At 46.9% G+C, this 26,114-nt stretch overlaps 5 protein-coding genes across 5 annotated transcripts; 2 read left to right on the top strand and 3 right to left on the bottom strand.

Annotated features, from left to right (window-relative positions):
* Positions 1-2,308: 2,308 nt before the first annotated feature.
* On the bottom strand, positions 2,309-4,876 carry si:dkey-74k8.3 (voltage-gated monoatomic cation channel TMEM109). Its single transcript, XM_068740552.1, has 4 exons — positions 4,825-4,876; positions 4,011-4,287; positions 3,036-3,138; positions 2,309-2,783 (listed from the first exon to the last, which is right to left on the bottom strand). The coding sequence occupies exons 2-4, from the start codon at positions 4,275-4,277 to the stop codon at positions 2,428-2,430; spliced, it is 726 nt and encodes a 241-aa protein (XP_068596653.1). The 5' UTR covers positions 4,278-4,287; positions 4,825-4,876; the 3' UTR covers positions 2,309-2,427.
* A 171-nt stretch (positions 4,877-5,047) lies between these two features.
* rnf20 (ring finger protein 20, E3 ubiquitin protein ligase) lies at positions 5,048-12,816 on the bottom strand. Its single transcript, XM_068740241.1, has 21 exons — positions 12,646-12,816; positions 12,478-12,546; positions 12,300-12,398; positions 12,040-12,187; positions 11,774-11,959; positions 11,557-11,672; positions 10,887-11,033; positions 10,722-10,796; positions 10,517-10,636; positions 10,201-10,380; positions 9,963-10,098; positions 9,757-9,878; positions 9,507-9,663; positions 9,103-9,403; positions 8,221-8,338; positions 7,434-7,583; positions 7,139-7,351; positions 6,724-6,849; positions 6,437-6,577; positions 6,251-6,355; positions 5,048-6,065 (listed from the first exon to the last, which is right to left on the bottom strand). The coding sequence occupies exons 1-21, from the start codon at positions 12,814-12,816 to the stop codon at positions 5,889-5,891; spliced, it is 3,057 nt and encodes a 1,018-aa protein (XP_068596342.1). The 3' UTR covers positions 5,048-5,888.
* Positions 12,817-15,228: 2,412 nt separating this feature from the next.
* LOC137895109 (fructose-bisphosphate aldolase B-like) lies at positions 15,229-18,476 on the top strand. The gene is made up of 9 exons (XM_068740594.1): positions 15,229-15,345; positions 16,275-16,387; positions 16,474-16,685; positions 16,773-16,827; positions 16,965-17,125; positions 17,230-17,313; positions 17,404-17,578; positions 17,659-17,858; positions 18,074-18,476. Exons 2-9 carry the CDS (start codon positions 16,276-16,278, stop codon positions 18,167-18,169), a joined length of 1,095 nt encoding a protein of 364 aa, XP_068596695.1. The 5' UTR covers positions 15,229-15,345; position 16,275; the 3' UTR covers positions 18,170-18,476.
* Positions 18,477-20,335: 1,859 nt separating this feature from the next.
* Positions 20,336-22,941, top strand: aldob (aldolase b, fructose-bisphosphate). The gene is made up of 9 exons (XM_068740583.1): positions 20,336-20,420; positions 20,923-21,035; positions 21,122-21,333; positions 21,421-21,475; positions 21,613-21,773; positions 21,876-21,959; positions 22,050-22,224; positions 22,305-22,504; positions 22,720-22,941. The coding sequence occupies exons 2-9, from the start codon at positions 20,924-20,926 to the stop codon at positions 22,813-22,815; spliced, it is 1,095 nt and encodes a 364-aa protein (XP_068596684.1). The 5' UTR covers positions 20,336-20,420; position 20,923; the 3' UTR covers positions 22,816-22,941.
* Positions 22,942-23,186: 245 nt separating this feature from the next.
* LOC137895050 (membrane-spanning 4-domains subfamily A member 4D-like) lies at positions 23,187-25,829 on the bottom strand. The gene is made up of 6 exons (XM_068740530.1): positions 25,582-25,829; positions 25,377-25,487; positions 25,130-25,186; positions 24,864-25,007; positions 24,622-24,735; positions 23,187-24,258 (listed from the first exon to the last, which is right to left on the bottom strand). Exons 1-6 carry the CDS (start codon positions 25,699-25,701, stop codon positions 24,208-24,210), a joined length of 597 nt encoding a protein of 198 aa, XP_068596631.1. The 5' UTR covers positions 25,702-25,829; the 3' UTR covers positions 23,187-24,207.
* Positions 25,830-26,114: the final 285 nt, after the last annotated feature.

The raw sequence follows: 26,114 nt of genomic DNA, 5'->3' as shown, positions 1-26,114 counted from the left end.
GCCTTTTGGCTATTTTGGTATTTTAATTACTTTATTTTTATACAGAACCTGTGGTATTTTCAGTGTGGATAGTTTAACTATTTAGAATTTTTTATTATTATTATTTTTAGCATTTCCATGGATACGACTCAAGTATAACTATCCTAAAAACAACAACCTGTAGTTCCTTTTTGAAGCACATTATCTAAACTATCTTTTCTTTCCTACATACATGCATACATCTTTTACTGTTCATTATCGTGACATTATTTATTTCTAACTGATTGCTAATTTAAAGAATTTTTATTCACGCAAATACACTCCGTGATTTGGGGAGCGCTAGGGGTGGGACCGTCTTCTGATGGCTCTTGCTTACGGTATGTTGGGAGAACCTTTTGCCTTTGCGGGACCGTGTTGACAGTTAAACAGGTAGAGCAGAGGCGAGACATGGGGATAGGAGGAATGCCCGGGCAACAAAGGATTATGCAATAAACGGGTTAACCAATGGCCTGGGGACAAAGGAACGGCCCTTGTTCTTTGTACAAAATACATTACATGATTCATTTGAACGTCAATGTGGGTATTAACCGTTTGTGTTGAGCACTTCACAAACCGTTCTGCTGACGGTACTAAACTGTCAAATATATTTTTGTATTGAACAACACACATACATTTACATTATATTTGTTCTCCTCTGTCTCCAGGTTGCCGGCCCGGCGAGCCATGATAAGATCTGACTTTCTCTCCTCTGACACTGGGGCGACGTTTGACCCGAAAGGATTGACCTTTGCCTCTGCTCCACTCAGCTCGGACACCAATCTCTGTCACGTTTATAACTCTGATAAACTCAACTTCCTTTCGCGAGTGCACTGAACATCCACGTGATGCAGAGTAGAAATCAGAATCGGGATTTGTCACTGGAACGCGCAGCCATTTCAGTCAGACGCACAGTAAACACGATCAGAAGTTAAGGAGTTAAAGACCTCCATAGTGTGTAAGAGACAAGATGTCAGTCAAATTATGCTGACACGTGACCAGACTTATGAATTAATTTAGCAAGATATCCTATTTTATTTTATAGAAATACCTCCATAAATGTGATTGGATCAAAGTCTGAGGACTGCAGTATTACTAGATTTTTATGTTGACATCCTCCTGAATGCACAAGGAGCTGTAGGTTCGTTGTCAATGGGGCATAGTAGAGAGGAGTGAAACACAGACATTAATAATTTAACATTTGTTGCTGGAAATTGTTATTCGGAAATATTTAATGTTTTCACTAACTCTCGGGCAATAATTTTTTTTGCTTTTTTATGTTCTTGAGACTGGGAACTCAAACTGGAGTCAAAGTTACTTCATTACACATGGAATTCTGGAAAGCTTTGCCAGCTCTATTTATACCGGCATTTCTAACCGGCATGTGCCTTCAGCTTTATATATCAATGTGCATGTCTGGATTGTATCATATTTTTAAATAGTATGAAATATTTTACTTTTTTGTGGCTTGGAAAGTTTTAAACTTGAAAGCTGATCCGCTATTTTGTGTGTATTTTTATTTGTCGGCTCATATTCATATTAAATTCTATTGAGAATGAAAAGTTTTGGGGCTTGCTTGCTTTTCAGTAAAGCTTTCTGCCACTATGACATGAAAGTCCAGCAATAACACAATGAGCAGGAGAGAAGTGAGTTTAGCTGCTTGCGGGGTAACGTACAGGAGAAAATCATTCCGGCATCAAGGTCAGATCGTTCCACTCGGATGGAGCGGCACAAGAAGGCTTCCGGGAGACCATCCAGTTTGTTCCAGACTAGTTTTTCTATTTTATCTATTGAAAGAATTGCCTTGAACTTTTGTCATTTCTAGATTAGGAGTGGCAAAATGATCCTTACTTTTCCCTTTAGTGTTCTAACATTTTCATCTTAACATGTACTTGATGGATTAGCCTTAGCTGATTGTATTTTCATAACATCCACGGTCCTCAGAGTATATATATACCCATTTCCCTCGTTGGTGTCTTGACTGATTTTTTACTAAGACCAGTATGAGGTCGAACTTTGATGCAGAGAAGCAGCAGCTGTTCATCTCTTCAGCTCAGTCGAGCCACCTGACGGAGGCACGCGTCGTCTTCCTGTCTGACTGCAGGACAGAATGTGGATTGACAGGTAAATCAACTTTCACCTTTTGAATCAGCTCTGAATCGTCACCAGGGCAGTCATATACGGCACCTACATTATCGCTGAGCTGCAAGATTAGACAGATAAATATCTAAGTTTCTAGTTGTTTAATCATAATCAGATCAGGTTTGGCCTTCAAACAAAAAGATACTTCTCATTTAAAACTCCTAGAAACTTTATTCCCCATAATAGTTTGTGTGTGAGCATCAGAAACCGTTTCCGTAACCAACATTAAAATCACCATTCTTCATCCCAACTCCTTCACCCTTTACGCTACTATTCTGCTTTCCTCTTCTCTACGGCCCTCAGCCGGCCCTCCAGTGAAGTCAGACGGCGGTCCACTGACAAAGTCTTTTCAGAGCCTGAAGTGAGCAGAGTCAAAATTACGCATCCCAGCACCAGGACGCCCAGCCGAACCGCCGTAGTGTCCGTGGAGGCGTTCCTGTCGGTCACAATCAGTCCGAAAACACAGAGCGCCAAGAGCGCTTTCACCAGCCAGAACACCCGTCCCACCACACAAATCAGCAGCTGGAGAATGACGGTCAGCAGCCAGTAGCCGATGAGGGTGACCAGACCCCACTGGGCAATTGCAGTCACGCCCTCTGGAGTGAAGCGGGGCATCGTCCGGGCAACTACGGAAGGAGAAAACCCAATTGAGGCATATTTTCATAGCAATAAAGCATCAAAAATGCTCGCCTGTTGCCTAAGAAGCAAAACTCAGTAAATATTTGTAATTTAAAAAAAAGGCGTGGCAAAGAGATTCCATCTACATAGTTTCATTCTCACAATTGAAAAGGAAGTAGAACATGGAGCAATGCCAAAACACACACTCCTCGGTAGCTGAGTCGCATAAACACACAAAAATGGGCCAACCCGGAACGTACCATCGAATCCTGTGACCCTGAGGATCTCGGTGACGTAAACAGCGATGACATTCAGGCCACTGGCAGCGCCTTCAGCCAGGAACCGGATCACCGTCTTGAAAAACTGTTGGGAGAGTGGAAAAGGTTTAGTTTGCTCTAAACACAACTTACAGTAGAGACGCATCCCATTGGCTCCAAACGCACAGGTTAAGCCTGGCTTGTGCAGCACCGTGACTGCAGCTGATCCAAAAGTTCAAACTTGGTCCTCACATTAACACAGAACTCGTCTTGTGCTGCCGAGTTGCACCTCAAGATAAAAGACGTGCTGCATCGGTGATCGGTGAGCGCGCTCCTCTCTGTTCCTGCACAGCCGCCGCTCACCCACAATCATACGACACACGACGTTCAAGCTCGTCGGTGCAGGTCAGCGGACACTCAATAAGTGTGAAACCGATTTTATCTGCACCTGCTGCTCGACACACGAGAACATACACGAGGACTGGCCGGCATTCCACGTCAGGACAAGAGCTCAAGATTTGTCTCTCAGCGAGAGTAAAATTCATTTAAAATACATTCAAAAAGACAAAAAACTGCAACAACACACTCAAATAAAAAAAATGACCGTATTATTCTAAACGGACAATACTATGATTTTACTTTAGTCGATGAAGGGCCCAGATTAGACTGGATTTTCTCACTGAAAACCACAACGGGAAGGGATTAGTCTTAGTTTCGCCTCCAAAGATCACACCTTACACACACACACACACCTTACACACACACACTCAGAGCTACAAGCGGAGGCAACGCCGAACTAATTCAGGCAACATGCCAGCACATAAATCAGTCAGGCGGGATGGACACGTTGAGGGGGGTGTGTGAGGCAGGTTGGGAAAGGGTTAGAGTTAAAAGACTGATCAGATGCAGTTATTGATCCCTAAACAGGATATGAGCAAAAGAGTAGGAAGTCAACTGTGTGTGCCACAAAGTGTGTACCTGAGCTGCTGAGCGCATCACGCCGCTTCCCACCGCTGACTGTGCGTAACGATGGACCTCCTGACAGGCTCCTGTAACGAGGGTACGCAGCGTGACCACGGCCGGGTCATCCACGGACGGGCCATCCACGGACGGGTTGTCCACCCCCCCTGCTTCAGCTCCAGCCCAGCCCAGCGCCAACCCGAACACCAACACGCAGATGGGCAGGAAAAGGCGACGCGTGTCATGCCCTCCACCGCGCCCAGAGCCAGACGCGCAAAATAGCATTGTCGGGGAACTTGAGAACAATGACAGAAAAACGAAATAAAAATGTGCGCGCCAGACCCAAGTCGAGCAGCTCGCGTTAGGAGATTCAAGACAGGCCTGTGAAGCCAAAAAAAGTAAAGACGGCTTGAATCAAGTGCGAGAGTTTATACGAGGGGGAAAAGCAGCACGCAACCCGATTCAACTTTCCAATTTGAAACGGGGGGGGTTAAACTACTCAAAGTAAGAGCAGTATTTAAATAGAAACTTTGGCAGCGCTTCAGCACCCAATCCCGGATCGCTCCGTCGTTACCAGCGGCTGCATTTGCTAATAAAACCTTCAGGAGTAAATCCAGCGGCGACCGAAACACGCGATCAAACCAAAGACACGGAGCAGAAACGCGTCCGAAAGGCGCAACTTTGCGCGTAAAAAGCAGCGAAGCGCGGTGACGCCGGGCCTCCTCAAAGCCTCTTATTCCAGACCGGAGCGCGGCACCCGGACGCGCTGCGTGTTCCTTTGTCTCGGAGGTTGCGTGGAAGGATTTTATACTGCGCAAGAGTTAAGACCTGCCTTCCTGCCTCCTCGGGACGGACGCTCCCGTCCTCGAGCGGTTCATCCAAACCCAAACCCAAACCCAAACGCGAGGAGGCGGGGCCAGATTAACACAGATTTGCAACACTGGGATTTGTGGTTTTATGTTCCATGTAAAATGTAAAGATGTGGTAATTCAAGGGTTTGATAAGCATTTAAGAGGAAAGTAAAATGGACAAAAAAGACAGTTTAATAACGTGTAGGGCAGTAAATACAGAGCATTAAGGCAAATGTCATGAGTCTAAAGTTAAACAGCACCAAAACGCCACAGAGAAGGATGACAGGCAGACCGTCAGACTGGGTGGGGGGCCTTGAGCCTGCAGCTTGGAGGAAGCCATTCGATTCTGAAGCGGATCCGGATTCAGAGGTGGACTCAGGAATATCTTTTCCACCGTTCTGAACGTTGGGAAAGGGGCTTTCCTGATCGAGTTCACTTACCTATAAACTACTTGATAGATTACACTGAAGCTGAATGGAACGGTCGGCGTGTGTAAAAGAGCAAACTGCCAAATTCCGGAGTGAACCCATGAATTTTTCTTTTTTACAACCTTTGATATTTTTGATACGGCTTCATTCCTTTTTTTTTATAAAACAACTGCACTTGAGTTTCATGAAATGTATAGGGTAAAAAAAAAACAAAAAAAAGGAATTTCGATCAGCATATCGCTGAAGGAATGCAGTCCAGACCAGCTTGCCATCTTTCTTTGTAAACTGATTTATTGAATTGCCTGTTCTAACTTTCCGTGCGCACAAAGTCACAATCACATTCTCCACATCCCTCCTGCAGCAACGTCTGAAAGCGTGCCACACCGGATGGAGAGGAGATGTTGAAAAGTTAAAACGCACTCAATAGTGAGCATCACTGTGACCCGACTGGAGTTGCAACACACCGATCCTGTTCAGTACAAACCAGGAGGAGGGGGGGGACAAGCTCCGAGTGGGCGACCCGTTCTCCTGCAGCATTTGTACGACTGTTCACCCCGCCGACTCCTCTCTCTCTCTCTCTCTCTCGCCAGCGGACACGTGCAGAACCGCGGCGTTAGTTAGCCAATGTAAATGCGGTGGAAGTCGTTTGCGCCGAAGGCGGCGTTGCATTTGGGGCACTTCCTCTGGCGTGTATCGTAGCGCGTCTTGACGCACTCGAAGCAGAAGACGTGGAAGCACTTTGTTAGCACGGCGTCCTTCACCCGAGAGTTGCAGCACGGACACGTTAAACGTGCCTGGAAGAGAGGGGGGGGGGGGAGGGGTTAAGAGAACAATCTGAGCAGTCGATACAGAATGAAGACGCATCCCGGCCGTCAGTCAGGAACTGCTTCCATTCCAAGCTAAGCTAACTAGCTAGCTGTGGCTTTTGTGAAAACGCATCCTAAACTCTACAGCAGGTCCGAGATTCCAGGAAACCCACCTTGTAATCATTGATTTCTTCGTTTAGAATATCGTCGCCGTTGCTGATCTTCTCCGCCGGTTTCTTGGCCTTCTCAATCTTCCTCCTGAGTTTGGAGATGTCCTCCTGAAACACAACGTTGAACAGCGGCGCATTAGCTGCACCTTCTTCCGTCTTGCCTTTTTTTTAAATTTACGGAGTCCTTACCTGCGCCCGTCTGCCGTTGAAGGATTCCTTCTCTCTGGAGATGCTGTTCTCGACAACTTCCTCCCTCACCAGACTGAGTCTCTGCTGGACCTGCTCCAGCTGGCTCCTCACCTCCTCCGACAGCAGCGCGGAGTCCTGAGCCTGGAGCGTGAACAGACTGGATGATTTCAGTTTTCCCCCGTCTTCACATATTGAACATTTACGGTCAGTATTTTAACGTGTGGCTTAAACTGAATCTCCTTACTGCCGTTAAAGGCGTGGCATCTCTACTGAGGCCGGCGGTTTACCTTGCGTTTATTCATGTCCAGGGCTTGCGTTCGAAAAGCCAGCTCCCTCTCTGCAGTGCTGATGGTGCCCTGCAGGAGGCGCTCCTTTTCCTCGAGCTTCCGTACCACCTGTAGCTGGGCATCAACCTGATAATCCCCCCCCCAAAAAATGAAGTCATAAACAAATATTAAAAAGGGATGAAAGCTAGAACACTAAAGAGGCGAAAGAGCAACAACGTGACAGCATAAATCATGAAGATTATATTTCTCTTTTATTTACTTTTGGGCAAATCCTTTTGCGGCAAAGCTAACGTGATTGTATATTTTGTCATTAAATGTAATCCATGATGCATTCAAATCAAGAAAATAAATGCCAACAGGCAGCCGCCGCCCCAAACATGCCTGAACAAACCCTCACTGTTGAGTGGTGGCTCACCTGAGTTTTTAGCGTCAGCAGTTGATCCGCCAGCTCCTCCTTTTCCTCTTTTAGCAGCTTGTGGATCTGGTTGGACTTGATCCGCTCGCTCATCAGCTTGAAGTTGGCGTCGTCTTTTTCTCTGAGCTGCTGCATCAGGCGAACGTTCTGTTCCTGCATGTCCTCGAAGGCCTGTCCCGTCACGTCCATCTCGCTGAGCAGCGCGTCCTCCTCCTGCAGAGGGAGCAGGACGGGACGGCGTCAGCGGAGGCCTCCATTTGTGCATGCGATTAAAACGGAGCGCATTATTGCACACCTGCTTCGCTATGGAGAGTTTCTTGTTGAGGATGTCGATCTGCTCCTCCACAGAGCGGATCTTCCTGAGGGCCTCTTCGTCCGCCATTTTCTTGCCCTCCCTCCTCTCCCGCTCCTCCAGCTCCCTCAGTCTCTGCCGCAGCTCGTCTCCCTGGAATCAGTGTCATTATGCATCATTATCCGAAAGGATCCCCGTAAATGCACTGGACTGATTCTCAAGTCTTCATAGGAACACAACCTCCAACAGCAAACGTATTCTTAAAACACAACCGTGCATGCATTATCCCGGTCTCTACGGCCATGACATCACGAAGACACTCAAACTATGGCTTAACCTTTTTGCCGTGTGCTGGAGAATGATCCTGCTGCTTGAAAGCAACACTTCCGCATATATTTTTATATGGGGTGGTTTTGATTTGAGCAAGTTTGTGAAATTTAAACAGAAATATGGCATCTCGTCTTACTATTTGTCACCTCGGTCAGACACAGTGAGTCAAACAAGCCTGTCAGTTTAACAAGTCCCCGCACACACAGACATACCACGTGTTTCATATACAAGCGGCTCTAATATGAAGGTAAGGGCAAAATAAAAACCTGGGAAGAGGAAGATGCGGCTGATGAATGGTCAACAACAAGGAGTCACACATTTAAGCATGCTCAAGCAGACACACGACAGCCTTCTGCATTTTAGATTCTTTGGTTTTTACTTCTGTGTCCAATAAAACAAGGAGAAACTGCACAGAACATCACGACGGAGGTGAGGAAAAGAGAACAACAGAGTTGCTCACCTCTGACTTGGACTTCTTTTCCGCAGCCATGAGCTGGACTTTGTCCCTCTGCTCCTTTGGTGCTGAGCGGTACATGTCCAGCAGCAGCTTCATCTCCCTCTGGGATTCCTGGGCTTTCCTGCACAGCAAAGAAGGACATAAAAAAGCACATCCAGGGTCAGAAATCCATCGGGGCTTTAACCTTGAAATGCTGATTCAGGAACTCGTGCTGTAACTCAGGGGTTCCCAACCACCGGTCTGCGGCTTGGTGCCGGGCCACACAGAAAGAATAAATCATTCATAAGTTTCCGTTGTATTGATTATTAGAGTCTGACTGGTGTTTTATTTTGAAAAACGACCGGACTTTCTCAGCCGCAAATTTCGCAAGTGAATCTTCTCACACCAAGACGCTTAAAAATAAGCCCGTAAACTAGCGACAATGAGTAAAACACAAAAACAAACGTCTTTGGAGATCTTCTTTGTAAAAGGAAAAATTCCAACCAAGGAGCCGACGACTTCAAAGAAATACCAGGAGTCCGACATAAATACGAGCTTATCTACAGGTGACTCGCACACCGAGTCCGCTCTGCATGATGCATGATCATAAGCTAGAAAACAAGGCAAGGAAGCCTTCAAAACTGCTTCAACACAGAGACCAGGGACCCCGGACTCAAAGACAACTTGGAATGTTTTTTGAAAGAAGACGTTCTTTGTGCTTGTTGTGGTGAGTCGATATTGGTGTGATTGTTTCATCGTTATTACAAGTAATATAAGGTTCAGCGGCAATATTTACATTTATCTTATTTTTTTATTTACCCCCCCCCCTTGTGGAAATGAAACCGGTCTGTGGCAGGAACAGGGTCGGGGACACACCAGTTTCCTTTCTCTATTTATCAGACGTACTTGAGTTCTGCTCTGATGATCTTCAGCTGCTCCATCTCCTTCCTCTTTGAACCACCGACCGCAGACGGACGCTCTGCGACCGACTCCTCGGGATGGCTGCTGCCGCCGGGCTTTTCCTTCTCCTCCTTGATCACGCTGCTGCGGGTCGGCCTCTCCCTCTCCCTCTCCCTCTCCCGCTCCTTCTCCTCTTTCTTAATCACATCCCTCTCTCTCTTTTCCTCCTTCTCCTTCTTCTCTTCCCTCTCCTCTACTCTTGCAGTCGTTTCAGGTTCCACGCCGGGCTCTATTTTCACTGCGGCTCCTGCGGACATACACAGCCAAAGTGAGTGAGGGGGCCCCCCACCACCAGAACAGTCGGATATCACAGCGACCACCATCAGAACATCTCGGCTGCTGCCGGTTACCGGGGCGGACGGGTGTGGGGGCGCCATTGTCGCTGGGCTCGGTTTTGATCGCAGGTTCCCCCGGCGCGGCTGCCGTCGGAGACGTCGTCTCATTCTTCGCGTCAATCTCCGTGCCCGACTTGGACTGAAGGATGGCGCTGCCCTTAAAGGCACGGACCTAGAGAGGCGGCAGAGAAGTGTCGCGGCCATTTAATCCTAAATCAAACTAAAACTCCGTTTACCGTGGCGAGGGGGGAACTCGGCGAGCTACCTGGCTCAACTCAGACTGAGCCTCTCTCAGTCTGATCTTGTATTTCACTACCTCCCCCTTCATCTGCTGGTTGTGCGTTTGCAGCGTGCTGATCAGGTGGCGCATCTCCCTGTTAATGGGACCTGAGAGAACGAGGCCAAGCACAGGATCAAAGAGACGCCGCACGGAGGATCCAGGCGCCGTCGCGGCGGAACGCCGTTCGTCACCTGCTTGCTCATTGGCAGCGAGAGTCTGTTCAAATTCGATGCGCAGCATCTCGTACTCCTTCCGGACCTGAGCCAGCGTGTCCTCCAGCTGGAACACCTCCGTACGGACCTTCCTCTGCAGAGCCACCTCGTCGTTCTGCACAAAGACGGGGGGTAAGAAGAGGACAAAAGGTGAAGCGCGCGCACACACACACACACACACACACACACACACACACACACACACACACACACTTACCTCCATGTGCTCCAGCTGTCGAAGCCTCGCTGTCCTGGTGGTGTTGAGACGAGCGCGTGTCTCATCCAACTGGGCTTTGAGGATCAGAGACTCGTTGTAGAGGACGGAAAACTGCGACTGCAGACAGCGATACTCGGACGTGTCTTTGACCAAGCCTTCCGCTCGACTCAGCAGCTCCGCCTGAGAGCGCAGAGAGGAGAGCGATCAAGTCCCTCGGATGAATGCAGAGTGATTACGTTTGATGAACGCGCGCAGACAAACCGGATCATTTGAGTTTGTTTCTACGTATTCGAGTCAAGAGGACTGAGGGAAGAACCTTCATGCTGTTGTTCTCTTGGTGCACACTCTGCAGGTCCTGCTGGAGTTTCTGCAGCTCAGTGAGGCGATTGTCTGCCAGCTCTCGATTCTCCTCCATCTCACTGTTCATTTCTTCAAACTTTAAAGGAGATGATAAAACGGCAATTTTGCAAGTGTAGAATGTAACAACTTCATGACCAAATCTTTCAAACCAAGAGATCTACCTTTCTCTTGTTGATGGTGATGGTCCCACACACGCTGCTGGCCTCACCACACACCTTGTAGCCTTTGCTGTTCACCTGAGGGTGAATTACAGGTGAGTGGGTACAACATTCTCTGGTGCAAACGTGAGAACATTTTCATGACACGCACAGAAAACACGTCCTCACCCTCTCCAGGATCTCAATCAGGTGTGCGTTCAGTCGGTTTTCCCGCCGGCGGATCTTCTCCGTGTCCCACTGGAGCTCCTCGATCAGGACCTGAAGCTCGCCCACGCGCTGGTCCGCTTTGTTGGCTGCACGACCCAGAGGCCGGGACTGGACGAGGCAGTGACGGAGACGCGTTACGCTTCTTAAGGCGCTCACAGAGCAATACTGAACAATGTACTCGCTAAGTTTGAGGCCCAGCGCGAGACATCCAGTGAACTTTTCACTTCTGACTCTTTCTGACGTTTTTTGTTTTTGCTTGCACTCAGTGGGGAGTAGCAATCAGTCTTATCCCCCACAAATAGTTTTTGGGAACAGCGAGATCCCGACCTCCTTCCTTATCTGCGCTAATAACATGATTGCTGGACCTAGAACAGCATTTCTTTGAGTAACAACACCTCTCTCTCTCTCTCTCTCTCTCTCAATAAAAGTTGCTCCTGGCTCTTTTGTTTTGAAACCGCTGATCTTTATTGTTGGAAGCCATTTATAAAACGTTGCCTGAAATACTTGAATGATGGCAGATCTTCAGTGTCGCTAAACACTGCCATGTTGTTCTCTTGTACTGGTCAACCATATATCGTTTTCATTCAATTCCGAGGAGAAACGCGAGGAATGAGGACGAATGAATTTGTACCTCACTTGTCATGTGACTGTGCTTCAGCTTCAGGTCCTCTGTCAGCTGCTGCAATCGCTCATTTTCAGTGGCCAGGAGGGCACTGAGTTTGGAAGCTGCCAGCCATAAAGTCCCCTCTGGAATGAAAAGCAACAGAATCACACTTTACGGCTGTCATCACACAAACTAAATCCGTTATGCAGTCCAGCTGTGCCTCATCGTGTCCGTTTGTTCTCACCGCGTCCAGAGTCTCGCTCTGCCTTCAGCCGGTCCACGGTGCTCTTCAGACACTCGCAGATCTCCACCACGTGGGCGGCCTGCTTCTGGCTGGACTCCACCCTCTCCTGCAGCTCGGCCTCCATCTCCTCGCTGCTGCTGCTTGCCAGCGTGGCCAGGAAAGAGTTTGCTGCTTCTCCCTGTTGGCCTGAGTGACACCATCAGAAGAGGTTTCGGGGCTAAGTCGAGTCTGTTTTGATTGTGGCCTGTGTCCAGCTCAGTTTTTACCTCTGTCCTTGGCCCTCTCCTGGTTGGAGTCTCCATCAGGCTCTGGAGTGTCCGGCTTGAGGTTCCGTCCCTCACCTGCTTGACATTTCTCAGGTTCACTGCTTGTTCTGTCGTAGCGCCTGATGGTAAGTTGAACATTTTCATCAAACTAAGGGAAAGAAGAACAGCATCACATTAGGACTATTTAATCTGTGTAGGAAAGAAGACGGATCACTTTTAACAAGTGAATCTGGCTTCGGTTTCCTCGTCTGAACTTTTACCTGGTTCCAGTATCGATTGAGAATCAGAAGGCTAGCATCATCAGTGGCTTGGCGGGTCTCCAGTCTCTCAATTCGCTCCCGCAATTCATCCTCAATCACCTGAGAACCCCCAAAAAAAATTCTATTTTTCTCCGAACAAGCACAGCTTCTTGGTTGTGGAGTATTTGAGTTGGCTCACCTGTCTTAAATCAAGAGCTTCCCCCAATTTCCTATTCTTAGCTTGGAGAGCCTTGATGTCTTGTTCTTCCTGAAAAAGACATTATTCAACCACGAACACAAAAAGAAAATAAATATCGTAACAGCATAGTGGAACAATGGGGGACGGGGACGGGGACAGGGGACTCACTGAGTTGGACACTCCTCCCAGCTTGATGACAGTCTCCACCGCGGTGCTCCCCCCGGCAGCAGCGCTGACTCCCGGTCCCCCGTCCTCTCCCTCCCTCTCCCTGCGTTTCTCAGGGGGAGCACCGGAGGACGAGGGACCACTGGGGTCTGCAGGACGCTTCTGTCCCGACATCCCTGGAAAGAAAAGAGAGACAATAAGGAATGACGCGGGTGATTCTGATCATAACAAGTTGCTCACGAAGTTACCGGGATGCGTTCCAAACTGCATTTGTGTTTACTCTGACACTTTGCGTATCTGCTCTCTGCGTGATTCACTTCTGATTAAACACAAAAGTATTTATATCATTTAAAAACTGAGCAAACCGATTGAATTAGTCAGTGCACTGTTGGGCTAACGTTAGCATATTGCTAAGTACTGTAGACGCTCAAGATAACTTCCTATCAGATCCGACGATGCACTTGATCTGAAATATTATCAACATCATTAACACATTACAGAAATCGTACCGCTATGAATGCAAACGTTTGTTTTTTTATCAATATAAAAAGAAATCCCTCTGTGGCTGCTGTTAGATGCGGCTCTTTGCCTCTCGGAAACGGAAGCGTTCTCCTACCGAGTGGGTTTCTCTATGTGAGGAAACAGCGCCACCCTCTGTCCTGGAGGAGAACCTACATTGCTAAACATTCAGAACATGCTGGGAGGCAGCTAATAACAAAGATGGCAGAGGTTAAGAGTCTTTCGCACCACAGTGCTTTGCTATTAACTGTTATCATTACAAACAAACCAAAAATAAGATAGGAGAGAAGGACTGATTAAAGGTCACATATTATACCCGTTTTCCACAAGTTAACGCAGTTCCCAGACACGCCACCATGGTAACCGGTAAGGTGATGTTTTAGCACACACTAAAACATTTTTGGCAATTTTTACCGGAACATTACCACCAAAAATAAACTTTATCCACTCTGTTTTTCTTCTTCTTCAACTTGTGCACGAGCCACAGGGAGAGCGGAACGCAGACACGGGGGAAGCATGATACAGACCTATCATGCTCCCCCCGTGATATCATGATACAGACTATGATGCGACGTCACAACGGGGGAGAGTACTGTCGGATGTGTTTCAATACTTGATTACAGAACTACGCAAACTACACAGGATTGACTGGATTGTTTACTTGAGCAGTTTTCTGGTTGATAATCACCTGAAACCACTAAATATTAGAATAGAAACATGGGAAAAGTGAGTTCCCTTTAATACAGGATGTGGCATCATAGGTCATATTAGTTAATATCACAATTACAGATTCCCCGACAAGGGCAAAAAGGCCTGAACGTCACAGGCAGTGGGTGTTCAACACCGGGCGAGCTGACAGGCAACCTCCAGCATGGTCCCCGGTATGCAGCTCTCATTTTGCTGACAGTGCTTTGCTGACAGAATGGTGGTACATCGAAGAGTTGATGCCGTACCTACCCGGGTAGATTTACCGCAACATTTAAAGTTAGGCTGGCCTACAATCCCAGTGAATCCATTCAGGAGGAAACAAAATGATGAAAGTGTACAATCAAAAAACAGATCCTGATGTTTGAGAGAATAAAAGAATCAAATATCACGATCTGTTGAAGCCCTTATGTAAATTAAGGCCCTCACTGAAAGCCTGTACTCTTCTGCCATATTACTTCTAGTGCAGTAATTTATTTTTACCCTCGCCGAAGCGTGGGTATTGCAATTGGGTGCGTTTGTCTGTCTGTTTGTCTGTTTGTCTGTTTGTCTGTCCGAGCGCATAACTCAAAAACTAGTAACCCAATCGACTTGAAATTTTTACACAAGCAAGGTTCTGTCCGTGGCTCGGTCCTCCCCGAGAATGGCGTTGATCCGGATCTGGATCCAGATTCTAGAATTATTTTTACATCTGGAATTGTGCCTGTGCCACTTTAAGAGGGAAGGACACCAATGGCATGATGGGAAAAAGAGTCCAGAAGGAGTCTTGTAGTACGTTCCGGAGCAGCAAGCTAGGGCAGGTTTGGCTCCTCTGATCCGGAAGCCCTGTTTACTGTCTCACAAGATCGAATAGTCGATTGGAGGGAGGGTCTGCAATCTCTGATTGTTGTTTTCTAGTTTTTAGTGTTTTAACATCTGATTTGCACACGTGTTTATGAAATCATGCAAACACATTCGGCATACGCCTTGCAGGTTTATTATAGCATGTTGCACAAAACAGTTGCACCAGGACAAGGAAACAAAGGAACCTGATTTGCAACATTGCAGCAGATCTCTATCGTCATCGTGAAGCAACATGAAGCAAAAATAAATAAAATGGAGGTGTTGCTTGTTTTCAGACATTTCAAACTTCTCAAGCGACACATTCATGTTCCCTTCGTCCTCAACTAATCGGCCAAGTTGCGGACAGGACTTTCCTTTAGTACACAGACGCGTATTGATGCAGTAAACCGCGTAAACACCGCCAGTTCAGTCCGCGATAGCGTGATTCCACGCCCCGCCACGTCACTGTTCGTGTCGGTGCTGACAAGCATTACGTCAGGTCCTGTAACAGTCACGGCACGACTCGAGCACGCAGGACATAAATACAGCTTTACGCAGCGTCCCCAGCCTCCCTCGTTCAGTCCGACTCTAGAAAAAAGACTACGGAAGCCGTTTGTCACTTTTGTTGCGCATCACAGCTGCACAAAGCCCTCTCAGGTGGGTCGTTTTAAACCTGGACACGTTTAAATATTCTTACTGCTGAAGATTACGCGTGGACGCATTTCATGTGTGCAACAATTTGCGCGCTTGGGATTCCTGCAGTTTCGAGGCGTGCGGGATTGGAAGCATGTAATGGGGTTAAACCCGAACGTTTCCAGCAGGCAGAAACTTCGCACAACTGCGTTAACTTGGCGCATTAACCCTCCCACGATCGGCTGAGATGTACTTTTGCACCTCTAAATATACTTTGAAATATACTTTTGTAACCGGATGATTGGAGTTAATTGGGCAGGCAGGTGTGGGAGGGAGCACCTGTGGCCCATTTACCACTGATTGGGGGGGGGGGGGGGCGTATATAGGTGCTTCCCCTCCCGTTCCAGGTCCTCATTTGTGTTTTCCCTGTCTCGGAGGCGGGTTGGTCGTAGACTGTCACTGTCGTGTCTCTCCTTTTCTTTTGCGTGTTTATAGGGTTTTTAACGCAAAGCTTGTTTTTGGAGTGTTGGTAAATGTTAGGAATTGTTGAATGCCGTGCTGGTCGTCACTGAGCGGACCTATGGTTGGGGAAACCTGCTAAAACGAGCTGGGGACCAACGGAACGAATTAAGTAGATCTTTAGGTTGCAAGTCCTGAAGTGGCGTTGTTGGCAAAGGTCGGACCGTTTGGCCCCATATTCCCAACGCCACACTTTCAGCCAATCAGAGCGTATATTTTAGTCGACTGAACATTTATTGCGTCCTATACATAGATGCAGGACTTATCTGTGTGAGGGCCAAAGTTCAATCATATGAACCAAATATTTACAGACGTTGCACAAAAGATCCGTTTGCTCGCTGTATTTGGAGAATGATGCCTTCCGCATACTTTCCTCAGTCTTGTAGCGTTTCTGATTTCCTGTGAAGTAACTTGTCTCTTACATTTTTTTTTAGGATGACTCACCAGTTCCCGCACCTGTGTCCGGAGAGGAAGAAGGAACTCGCCGACATCGCTCAGAGGATCGTGGCGCCAGGAAAGGGAGTCCTGGCCACAGATGAGTCCATAGGTCTGGTCCCAAGTTCTCCGTCAATGGAGGAAGGCGGCCTGCAAAGTGTGTGCAGATCAATAATTGCACGCGCTCTCTACCGCCAGGAACCATGGGAAAGCGTCTCCAGAAAATCGGCGTGGACAACACCGAGGAGAACCGTCGCTTCTTCCGTGACGTTCTTTTCTCCTCCGATCCTTCCATCTCTGAGTGCGGGGGCGGGGTCATCTTCTTCCATGAGACGCTCTATCAGAAGTCAGACAACGGCAAGCTCTTCCCCGAGGTCATCAAGGAGAAGGGCATTGTTGTCGGCATCAAGGTGAGGACCGTGTAAGAGAAGGTTGGAAGTCTTCTACTTGATGACTTTCTCTAAGTTGGGGGGCTTTGTCTGTATCTCTTTCATCAGGTGGACAAAGGCACGGCTGTCCTGAGCGGAACAGACGACGAGACCACCACACAAGGTACGAGATGCAATTCGGAGCATAGAGAAAAGGAAATATTTACTTCCAAGTCTCTACATTTCTGTGGCGGTTTCAGCAACTTGATGCAGAAAAGGTTCTCCCACTCTACTACTCTGTGTCTCACCGCGTCCCTGTAGGTCTTACAGGCCTGGCCGACCGCTGCGCCCAGTATAAGAAGGATGGCTGCGACTTCGCCAAGTGGCGATGTGTCCTCAAGATCTCGGACAGCTGTCCATCCTCTCTTGCGATTGCCGAGAATGCCAACGTCCTTGCCAGATATGCCAGCATCTGCCAGAAGGTGTTTACGGCCGTGTGCCAATTAAAAAAAAAAAAAAAACGACGCGCATTTTGAGTGTGAAAAATGTTGGGTGCGAGTTACCGATGTGTTTTGTGCTTCACCAGAATGGCCTCGTGCCTATTGTGGAGCCAGAAATCCTCCCGGATGGAGATCATGATCTTCAGCGCTGCCAGTTTGCCACAGAGAAGGTTGGTTCGTCTGATTTAAGTCATTCTGCCACGTAATATTTTAAAGCGGCCCATAATGCATTGCAATAAATGAGCCCGTCCACCTTTTAGGTTCTGGCTGCGGTGTACAAGGCTCTGTCTGACCACCACGTGTACCTGGAGGGGACTCTGCTGAAGCCCAACATGGTGACTGCTGGACAGGCTTGCCCCAAAAAGTACTCTCCTCAGGAGGTTGCCATGGCTACAGTAACAGCCCTGAGGCGTACTGTCCCCGCTGCTGTGCCTGGTGAGTGTGCCGAGGCCAGACCTTCCATTTAACAGAGGGAGGACTTCTCCGTATTTCCAAGGTGCTTTGCGTCTTTCCAGGCATCTGCTTCCTGTCTGGAGGTCAGAGTGAGGAGGAGGCCTCCCTCAACCTGAACGCCATCAACCAGGTGTCCCTCCATTGCCCCTGGAAGCTGACCTTCTCTTACGGCCGTGCTCTCCAGGCCTCGGCTCTCGCAGCCTGGCAGGGTAAAGCGGCGAACAAGAAAGCTGCACAGGACGCTTTCTGCAAAAGGGCCAAAGTAAGTCTCAGAAGGCGTGAGCAGCTATTTCTAAACATGAATGGAAGCCAGTTATTGGTTCACAATGAAGTTGGGAACTCTGAACATAACGGGCTGTTGCATGTCTCTCGCCTTGCGTTATCCCGCTGACTTGTAAATGATTAGAAATTCGGAGTTGCAATGCTGTGTTTTAATCATTATACATTTCCATTTGACTTTGCCTTAATTCTCTTCAGATCAATGGCCTTGCCTCCAAAGGGGAGTACAAGCCCACCGGCTCGGCTGACCAGGCGTCTATGGAGTCTCTGCACACTGCCAGCTATCTCTATTAGAGACTGTGAACATTAAAAATTAAAGTACGCACACGCCATTAACTGTTATCATTACAAGCATGATAAAAGTAAGGCTATGGGCATTACGCTTCACAAGTAAGTGTTGAACAAGGCCATAGATCCTGACGACAAACCAAAAATAAGATAGGAGAGAAGGACTGATTAAAGGTCACATATTATACCCGTTTTCCACAAGTTAACGCAGTTCCCAGGCACGCCACCATGGTAACCGGTAAGGTGATGTTTTAGCTTACACTAAGACATTTTTGCAATTTTTACCGGAACATTACCACCAAAAATAAACTTTATCCACTCTGTTTTTCTTCTTCTTCGACACGTGCACGAGCCACAGGGAGAGCGGAACGCAGACACGGGGGAAGCATGATACAGACCTATCATGCTCCCCCCGTGATATCATGATACAGACTATGATGCGACGTCACAACGGGGGAGAGTACTGTCGGATGTGTTTCAATACTTGGTTACAGAACTACGCAAACTACACAGGATTGACTGGATTGTTTAATTTAGCAGTTTTCTGGTTGATAATGACCTGAAACCACCAAATATTAGAGTAGAAACATGGGAAAAGTGAGTTTTTCATAAAATGTTCCCTTTAATACAGGATGTGGCATCATAGGTCATATTAGTTAATATCACAATTACAGATTCCCCAACAAGGGCAAAAAGGCCTGAACGTCACAGGCAGTGGGTGTTCAACACCGGGCGAGCTGACAGGCAACCTCCAGCATGGTCCCCGGTATGCAGCTCTCATTTTGCTGACAGTGCTTTGCTGACAGAATGGTGGTCCGTCAAAGAGTTGATGCCGTACCTACCCGGGTAGATTTACCGCAACATTTAAAGGTCGGCTGGCCTACAATCCCAGTAAATCCATTCAGGAGGAAACAAAATGATGAAAGTGTACAATCAAAAAACAGATCCTGATGTTTGAGAGAATAAAAGAATTACATGGTTCCCTTTTGAAAAATGTGGTGGTCCTCACTTATGTAAATTCTAAATTAACTTGTGGTTCAGCTTGGTGGTTACAGGACTTGCCGATTTTAAAATGTCTTAGAAGTTTGGTAGTCAGGGGAAAAAAAGAGATTGAAGGACAGAAACGTAACTCCACTAAATACATTGCACAGAGAGCATAGTCCAGATTACGCAAAACCAGGTTTTCTCAATCCCACCGGTTCAAATATCACTATCTGTTGAAGCCCTTATGTAAATTAAGGCCCTCACTGAAAGCCTGTACTCTTCTGCCATATTACTTCTAGTGCAGTAATTTATTTTTACCCTTGCCGAAGCGGAAGCGAGGGTATTGCAATTGGGTGCGTTTGTCTGTCTGTTTGTCTGTTTGTCTGTCCGAGCGCATAACTCAAAAACTAGTAACCCAATCGACTTGAAATTTTTACACAAGCAAGGTTCTGTCCGTGGCTCGGTCCTCCCCGAGAATGGCGTTGATCCGGATCTGGATCCAGATTCTAGAATTATTTTTACATCTGGAATTGTGCCTGTGCTGTAAACTGCCACTTTAAGAGGGAAGGACACCAATGGCATGATGGGAAAAAGAGTCCAGAAGGAGTCTTGTAGTACGTTCCGGAGCAGCAAGCTAGAGCAGGTTTGGCTCCTCTGATCCGGAAGCCCTGTTTACTGTCTCACAAGATCGAACAGTCTATTGGAGGGAGGGTCTGCAATCTCTGATTGTTGTTTTCTAGTTTTTAGTGTTTTAACATCTGATTTGCACACGTGTTTATGAAATCATGCAAACACATTCGGCATACGCCTTGCAGGTTTATTATAGCATGTTGCACAAAACGGTTGCACCAGGACAAGGAAACAAAGGAACCTGATTTGCAACATCGCAGCAGATCTCTATCGTCATCGTGAAGCAACATGAAGCAAAAATAAATAAAATGGAGGTGTCGCTTGTTTTCAGACATTTCAAACTTCTCAAGCGACACATTCATGTTCCCTTCGTCCTCAACTAATCGGCCAAGTTGCGGACATGACTTTTCTTTAGTACACAGACGCGTATTGACGCAGTAAACCGCGTAAACACCGCCAGTTCAGTCCGCGATAGCGTGATTCCACGCCCCGCCACGTCACGTCACGACTCGAGCGCGCAGGACATAAATACAGCTTTACGCAGCGTCCCCAGCCTCCCTCGTTCAGTCCGACTCTAGAAAAGAGACTACGGAAGCCGTTTGTCATTTTTGTTGCGCATCACAGCTGCACAAAGCCCTCTCAGGTGAGTCATTTTAAACCTGGAGACGTTTAAATATTCTTACCGCTGAAGATTACGCATGGAGGCATTTCATGTGTGCAACAATTTGCGCGCTTGGGATTCCTGCAGTTTCGAGGCGTGCGGGATTGGAAGCATGTAATGGGGTTAAACCCGAACGTTTCCAGCAGGCAGAAACTTCGCACAACTGCGTTAACTTGGCGCATTAACCCTCCCACCATCGGCTGAGATGTACTTTTGCAACTCTAAATATACTTTGAAATATACTTTCAGCCAATCAGAACGTATCTTTTAGTCGACTGAACATTTATTGCGTCCTATACATAAATGCAGGACTTATCTGTGTGAGGGCCAAAGTTCAATCGTATGAACCAAATATTTACAGACGTTGCACAAGAGATCCGTTCGCTCGCTGTATTTGGAGAATGATGCCTTCCGCATACTTTCCTCAGTCTTGTAGCGTTTCTGATTTCCTGTGAAGTAACTTGTCTCTTACATTTTTTTTTAGGATGACTCACCAGTTCCCGCACCTGTGTCCGGAGGAGAAGAAGGAACTCTCCGACATCGCTCAGAGGATCGTGGCGCCAGGAAAGGGAGTCCTGGCCGCAGATGAGTCCACAGGTCTGGTCCCAAGTTCTCCGTCAATGGAGGAAGGCGGCCTGCAAAGTGTGTGCAGATCAATAATTGCACGCGCTCTCTACCGCCAGGAACCATGGGAAAGCGTCTCCAGAAAATCAGCGTGGACAACACCGAGGAGAACCGTCGCTCCTTCCGTGATCTTCTTTTCTCCTCCGATCCTTCCATCTCTGACTCTGTAGGCGGGGTCATCTTCTTCCATGAGACGCTCTATCAGAAGTCAGACAACGGCAAGCTCTTCCCCGAGGTCATCAAGGAGAAGGGCATTGTTGTCGGCATCAAGGTGAGGACCGTGTAAGAGAAGGTTGGAAGTCTTCTACTTGATGACTTTCTCTAAGTTGGGGGGCTTTGTCTGTATCTCTTTCATCAGGTGGACAAAGGCACGGCTGTCCTGAGCGGAACAGACGACGAGACCACCACACAAGGTACGAGATGCAATTCAGAGCATAGAAGAAAGGAAATATTTACTTCCAAATCTCTACATTTCTGTGGCGGTTTCAGCAACTTGACGCAGAAAAGGTTCTCCCACTCTACTAATCTGTGTCTCACCGCGTCCCTGTAGGTCTTACGGGCCTGGCCGACCGCTGCGCCCAGTATAAGAAGGATGGCTGCGACTTCGCCAAGTGGCGATGTGTCCTCAAGATCTCGGACAGCTGTCCATCCTCTCTTGCGATTGCCGAGAATGCCAACGTCCTTGCCAGATATGCCAGCATCTGCCAGAAGGTGTTTACGGCCATGTGCCAATTAAAAAAAAAAAAAACGACGCGCATTTTGAGTGTGAAAAATGTTGGGTGCGAGTTACCGATGTGTTTTGTGCTTCACCAGAATGGCCTCGTGCCTATTGTGGAGCCAGAAATCCTCCCGGATGGAGATCATGATCTTCAGCGCTGCCAGTTTGCCACAGAGAAGGTTGGTTCGTCTGATTTAAGTCATTCTGCCACGTAATATTTTAAAGCGGCCCATAATGCATTGCAATAAATGAGCCCGTCCACCTTTTAGGTTCTGGCTGCGGTGTACAAGGCTCTGTCTGACCACCACGTGTACCTGGAGGGGACTCTGCTGAAGCCCAACATGGTGACTGCTGGACAGGCTTGCCCCAAAAAGTACTCTCCTCAGGAGGTTGCCATGGCTACAGTAACAGCCCTGAGGCGTACTGTCCCCGCTGCTGTGCCCGGTGAGTGTGCCGAGGCCAGACCTTCCATTTAACAGAGGGAGGACTTCTCCGTATTTCCAAGGTGCTTTGCGTCTTTCTAGGCATCTGCTTCCTGTCCGGAGGTCAGAGTGAGGAGGAGGCCTCCCTCAACCTGAACGCCATCAACCAGGTGTCCCTCCATCGCCCCTGGAATCTGACCTTCTCTTACGGCCGTGCTCTCCAGGCCTCGGCTCTCGCAGCCTGGCAGGGTAAAGCGGCGAACAAGAAAGCTGCACAGGACGCTTTCTGCAAAAGGGCCAAAGTAAGTCTCAGAAGGCGTGAGCAGCTATTTCTAAACATGAATGGAAGCCAGTTATTGGTTCACAATGAAGTTGTGAACTGTGAACACAACGGGCTGTTGCATGTCTCTCGTCTTGCGTTATCCCGCTGATTTGTAAATGATTAGAAATTCGGAGTTGCAATACTGTGGTTTAATCATTATACATTTCCATTTGACTTTGCCCTAACTCTCTTCAGATCAATGGCCTTGCCTCCAAAGGGCAGTACAAGCCCACCGGCTCGGCTGACCAGGCGTCTATGGAGTCTCTGCACACTGCCAGCTATCTCTATTAGAGACTGTGAACATTAAAAATTAAAGTACACACACACACATGGAGTTCCCGTTTAAGGCCGACACCAGAGGGAGGCTTGAACTGCTGTTTGTCTACTCGGTGAAGTGACTGCAAATAAATGAAAAGACTCAAATGTTGTTGGTTGCCGGTTTTCTGCCATTTGGGCTCCAGTGTTGCCAAAGCGCTTACCCAATAGTTGTGGGGAAATACAATACGGAAGGGTTGTAAGACAAAGTCCAATGATCAAAGTAAAAACTCAAAGGGAAATCAAACATGGGAATAGAATAGAAGAGGCACTAAAAAAACAGAGTATTTTTAAAACACCAACGTGAGTCAGAGCAAGCAAAGTTCTGATGCTGATTAGATTGGGAGCACAAGAATAATTCAACTGTCATTTAGCAAATGTCCAATTTGGTGTGTTGAAATCTAATTGCAGACAGGATAACGTGTACATATGTGATCAATATTTTAATAAGTTAAATTATCGTAGGTGCAAACTGTCTGATGTGTGTTGTGGTATGTTTTGAGGAACATCATCATTCTAAGAATCATTTAATTTATTCCGTTTATTTTTAACAAAGACACTTTAACATCACATTTATTGCACCAGATAAAGCGAAAGCTGAAGCTGGATCTAAAAAGCAGCCACAACCCGGGCCTTCATTATTCAAGGATGTCTCTCTCACTGTTTCACACATTCGCAGGTAAAAAAAAACAATCTGCTTCTTCATCCAGAGTCGCACTAAAATATCTAATCGTATACATCATGGGAAGCTAGTCTAAATTGCACATACTGTAATAATACTGTAGATAATGATCAGAAATAGTGATTGCATAAGGATCAGGCTTACAGTGACTGACCAACAATAAAAAAAAAGGGACAGTAGGAAAATATAATTTTGATGAACTTTAATATAAATATCAAAGGATGGGCCTCTCTCGTACTTTACAGAAAACACTGCGCATTATTTTCTATTTAATGCGCATTAGGGTTAGACGATAACTTCACTGCAGAGTTAATCAACTGACCACTGATTATTATCAGTACCAACTTGGGTCCTAATCTTGAGCATTTGATTGAAAGTGTTGTACCAAAGTGTTTTCTAACCCACACAATAAGTGCATATAAGTCTAGTGGTTTTAATGTTCCCTTATAAGTGCGTGTAAAATGTTGCGGCTTCCACCACCCAGCTGGAGCTCCTGCTTCCAAGTGTAACACTGACATGTAACAAAAGAATATCGGTACAGAATCATCGGCTTTCACAGAGTAAGTGTGCTGCAGGAACGCTCAGCCATGCATCCATCTTCAACCGGGCGCAGGGAAGCCCGGACTTCCCTCTCCCTTCTTCCAGCTCCGTCTCTCTCAAATAATAATAATTATTCAAAAAAGGTGTCAGTTTGACGTCGCCTCACTCTGCGGGGCTGGGATGCACTGCAGAATCACCTGTAGATCAACAGAATGACACAGCTAGTCAGAAGTAACTACCGGTAAGTACAGTTAGTTACTTGTATGGCTTCAGCTATTGGGTTGGGTTGCTGAGATTTGTCACGCTGTTTTTAGATTTAGATTTCTTTCACCGATTTCTTGACCGATTGTTAATGTTGCTTATTGAGGTTGCTGCTTTTATTCCCAGAGGCTTTTTATTTTTTATTTTTTTTGTAAAATAAAGGCTGAATAGGAAAACATCCCAATATTAAAAAAAATGCAAACTGGTCAAGTACGCCTCGAGCCAAGGGTTTAGATTTCACTCATGAATTTCTCTTTTTCACGCGTTTCAAATGAAGTAACAGTGAAACGCAGGCTTACCTGAGTGCGTGTGGACTTCAGCGCTAAACGTGAGATGACACACAGGAAGATGAGGAGCACCGACACGCACAGAGAGTAAGTGCACAGTATCGCCTCGACACAAAACACCTGGTTCTGAAGAAAGACAGAAGTAGCTGTAAGACTGTGAAGCTGCCTGAGGCGCCGCGAGCTATAGAAATTAATATATACTTAAACAAAATGTGTATTTTTGTTCAGTTTAATAAATACATGCTTAAACTCACCACTCTGTACGAGTAGTATTCATCATTTTCCCCCCAGGATCTATATCTACTGTAGGTGTAACCGGCAAAGCTGTGTATTCTGTGGCCAACTGAAACTACAATTCCAAATATAGTGACCACGTACATGGATAAACACACAGTCACCTGGGGAACAACAGGTGGAGAATTATTAGGACCGAAAGAGAGGACGACGACAACTAAATAACAGCATACGGTGATATATACAGGGATATACAGTGTATTTGTGTATATATATATCTTCCTACCATCTTCTTGGATGGATGTAACTCCGTGTAGATTGACAGGCTTCCACAGATAAGAAACTTAAAAAAGAAAAACATTAAAAAAAAATAACAAATCACATACACTCTTTTGTACAGATTACGTGGGTACTTTAAACCCCGCACACTTGACTTAATAAAATAAACAGTCCTTTTCTTCGCACCGACAGATGATCGATCTCCATTCTCTAACATTCACATGACTGAGGCTGAATAAATGCAACGTGTGTACCAGGACTCCCTCCCAGAACGGAGTGTAGAGCTCGCTGGAAGTTTGCAGCTCTTCTCCGGCCAGGTGAATCCCCATCAGCAGCTCAGCACAGCCGAAGATCAAGATGACAATCTGGGGGGAGGAAGGATGGATGAGAGCTGCTCTCTGGTGCATGAATCTCCTCTCATCCGAGGCATTAATACTCGTTTAGTTTTAGATTTGTTACCCCGAGACTTCTGGGTTCTTTCTGGACGAAGCGATGAAGAGGTTTGCTGGAATTCAGCAGCCTTTGGTCCGCTTCCGGATTCCCATGCTTTGTTGTTGTTGTTGTTTCCCGACCTTCCATCGCCAGGAAACACGAGAACGTTTGGCAAGTTGGACGAGAGGAAGCAAAACTACAAAGCCCAAGTAGATCCAAGGCGACGGAATAGTCGTTTTATTATTTAAAGTAGAAGTAACGGAGCTAGTGCAGAGGAGCCGTGCGAACAATGACGGGAAGGGAATGTTGCGGGCGGGGCAAAGGAAGGAAGTGGGGAAATCTGAGAGGGGGGGGCAGGGGGGTATTGCTCAATACAACCCAGTCAGCAAATATCTGAAGGGAGTTATCAGTAACTGGATTAAATAATTTAAAGGCTGCACCTTAAATTTAAAGTGTTTTGTTCCGGATTGTCTCACTTTTATGTCTTGAGATGGAAGACTTGAACCACCATCACATTCAAGCCTCATCTTCATCACACGGTTCAAGTTTAATTTAAAATA

The sequence above is a fragment of the Brachionichthys hirsutus genome, chromosome 6 (assembly GCF_040956055.1).
Source record: "Brachionichthys hirsutus isolate HB-005 chromosome 6, CSIRO-AGI_Bhir_v1, whole genome shotgun sequence".
Taxonomy (NCBI): domain Eukaryota; kingdom Metazoa; phylum Chordata; class Actinopteri; order Lophiiformes; family Brachionichthyidae; genus Brachionichthys; species Brachionichthys hirsutus.
The sequence above is the reverse complement of the archived record's forward strand: the minus strand, read 5'-3'. Positions and strand labels throughout refer to the sequence as shown.

Excerpts from the sequence above, each read along its gene's own strand:
- si:dkey-74k8.3 (XM_068740552.1), bottom strand. The coding sequence starts at position 4,277 with ATGCTATTTTGCGCGTCTGGCTCTGGGCGCGGTGGAGGGCATGACACG. Across the intron at positions 3,139-4,010 it reads TGATGCGCTCAGCAGCTCAG|TTTTTCAAGACGGTGATCCG; the intron begins GTACACACTTTG and ends CTCTCCCAACAG. Across the intron at positions 2,784-3,035 it reads CAGGGTCACAGGATTCGATG|TTGCCCGGACGATGCCCCGC; the intron begins GTACGTTCCGGG and ends CTCCTTCCGTAG.
- rnf20 (XM_068740241.1), bottom strand. The coding sequence starts at position 12,816 with ATGTCGGGACAGAAGCGTCCTGCAGACCCCAGTGGTCCCTCGTCCTCC. Across the intron at positions 12,547-12,645 it reads TGGGAGGAGTGTCCAACTCA|GAAGAACAAGACATCAAGGC; the intron begins GTGAGTCCCCTG and ends TGTCTTTTTCAG. Across the intron at positions 9,664-9,756 it reads CTCAGTCTGAGTTGAGCCAG|GTCCGTGCCTTTAAGGGCAG; the intron begins GTAGCTCGCCGA and ends CCGCCTCTCTAG.
- LOC137895109 (XM_068740594.1), top strand. The coding sequence starts at position 16,276 with ATGACTCACCAGTTCCCGCACCTGTGTCCGGAGAGGAAGAAGGAACTC. Across the intron at positions 16,828-16,964 it reads CGACGAGACCACCACACAAG|GTCTTACAGGCCTGGCCGAC; the intron begins GTACGAGATGCA and ends GCGTCCCTGTAG. Across the intron at positions 17,859-18,073 it reads CTTTCTGCAAAAGGGCCAAA|ATCAATGGCCTTGCCTCCAA; the intron begins GTAAGTCTCAGA and ends AATTCTCTTCAG.
- aldob (XM_068740583.1), top strand. The coding sequence starts at position 20,924 with ATGACTCACCAGTTCCCGCACCTGTGTCCGGAGGAGAAGAAGGAACTC. Across the intron at positions 21,036-21,121 it reads GGCCGCAGATGAGTCCACAG|GAACCATGGGAAAGCGTCTC; the intron begins GTCTGGTCCCAA and ends CTCTACCGCCAG. Across the intron at positions 21,334-21,420 it reads GCATTGTTGTCGGCATCAAG|GTGGACAAAGGCACGGCTGT; the intron begins GTGAGGACCGTG and ends CTCTTTCATCAG.
- LOC137895050 (XM_068740530.1), bottom strand. The coding sequence starts at position 25,701 with ATGGAAGGTCGGGAAACAACAACAACAACAAAGCATGGGAATCCGGAA. Across the intron at positions 25,008-25,129 it reads TACATCCATCCAAGAAGATG|GTGACTGTGTGTTTATCCAT; the intron begins GTAGGAAGATAT and ends GTTGTTCCCCAG. Across the intron at positions 24,736-24,863 it reads AATACTACTCGTACAGAGTG|AACCAGGTGTTTTGTGTCGA; the intron begins GTGAGTTTAAGC and ends GTCTTTCTTCAG.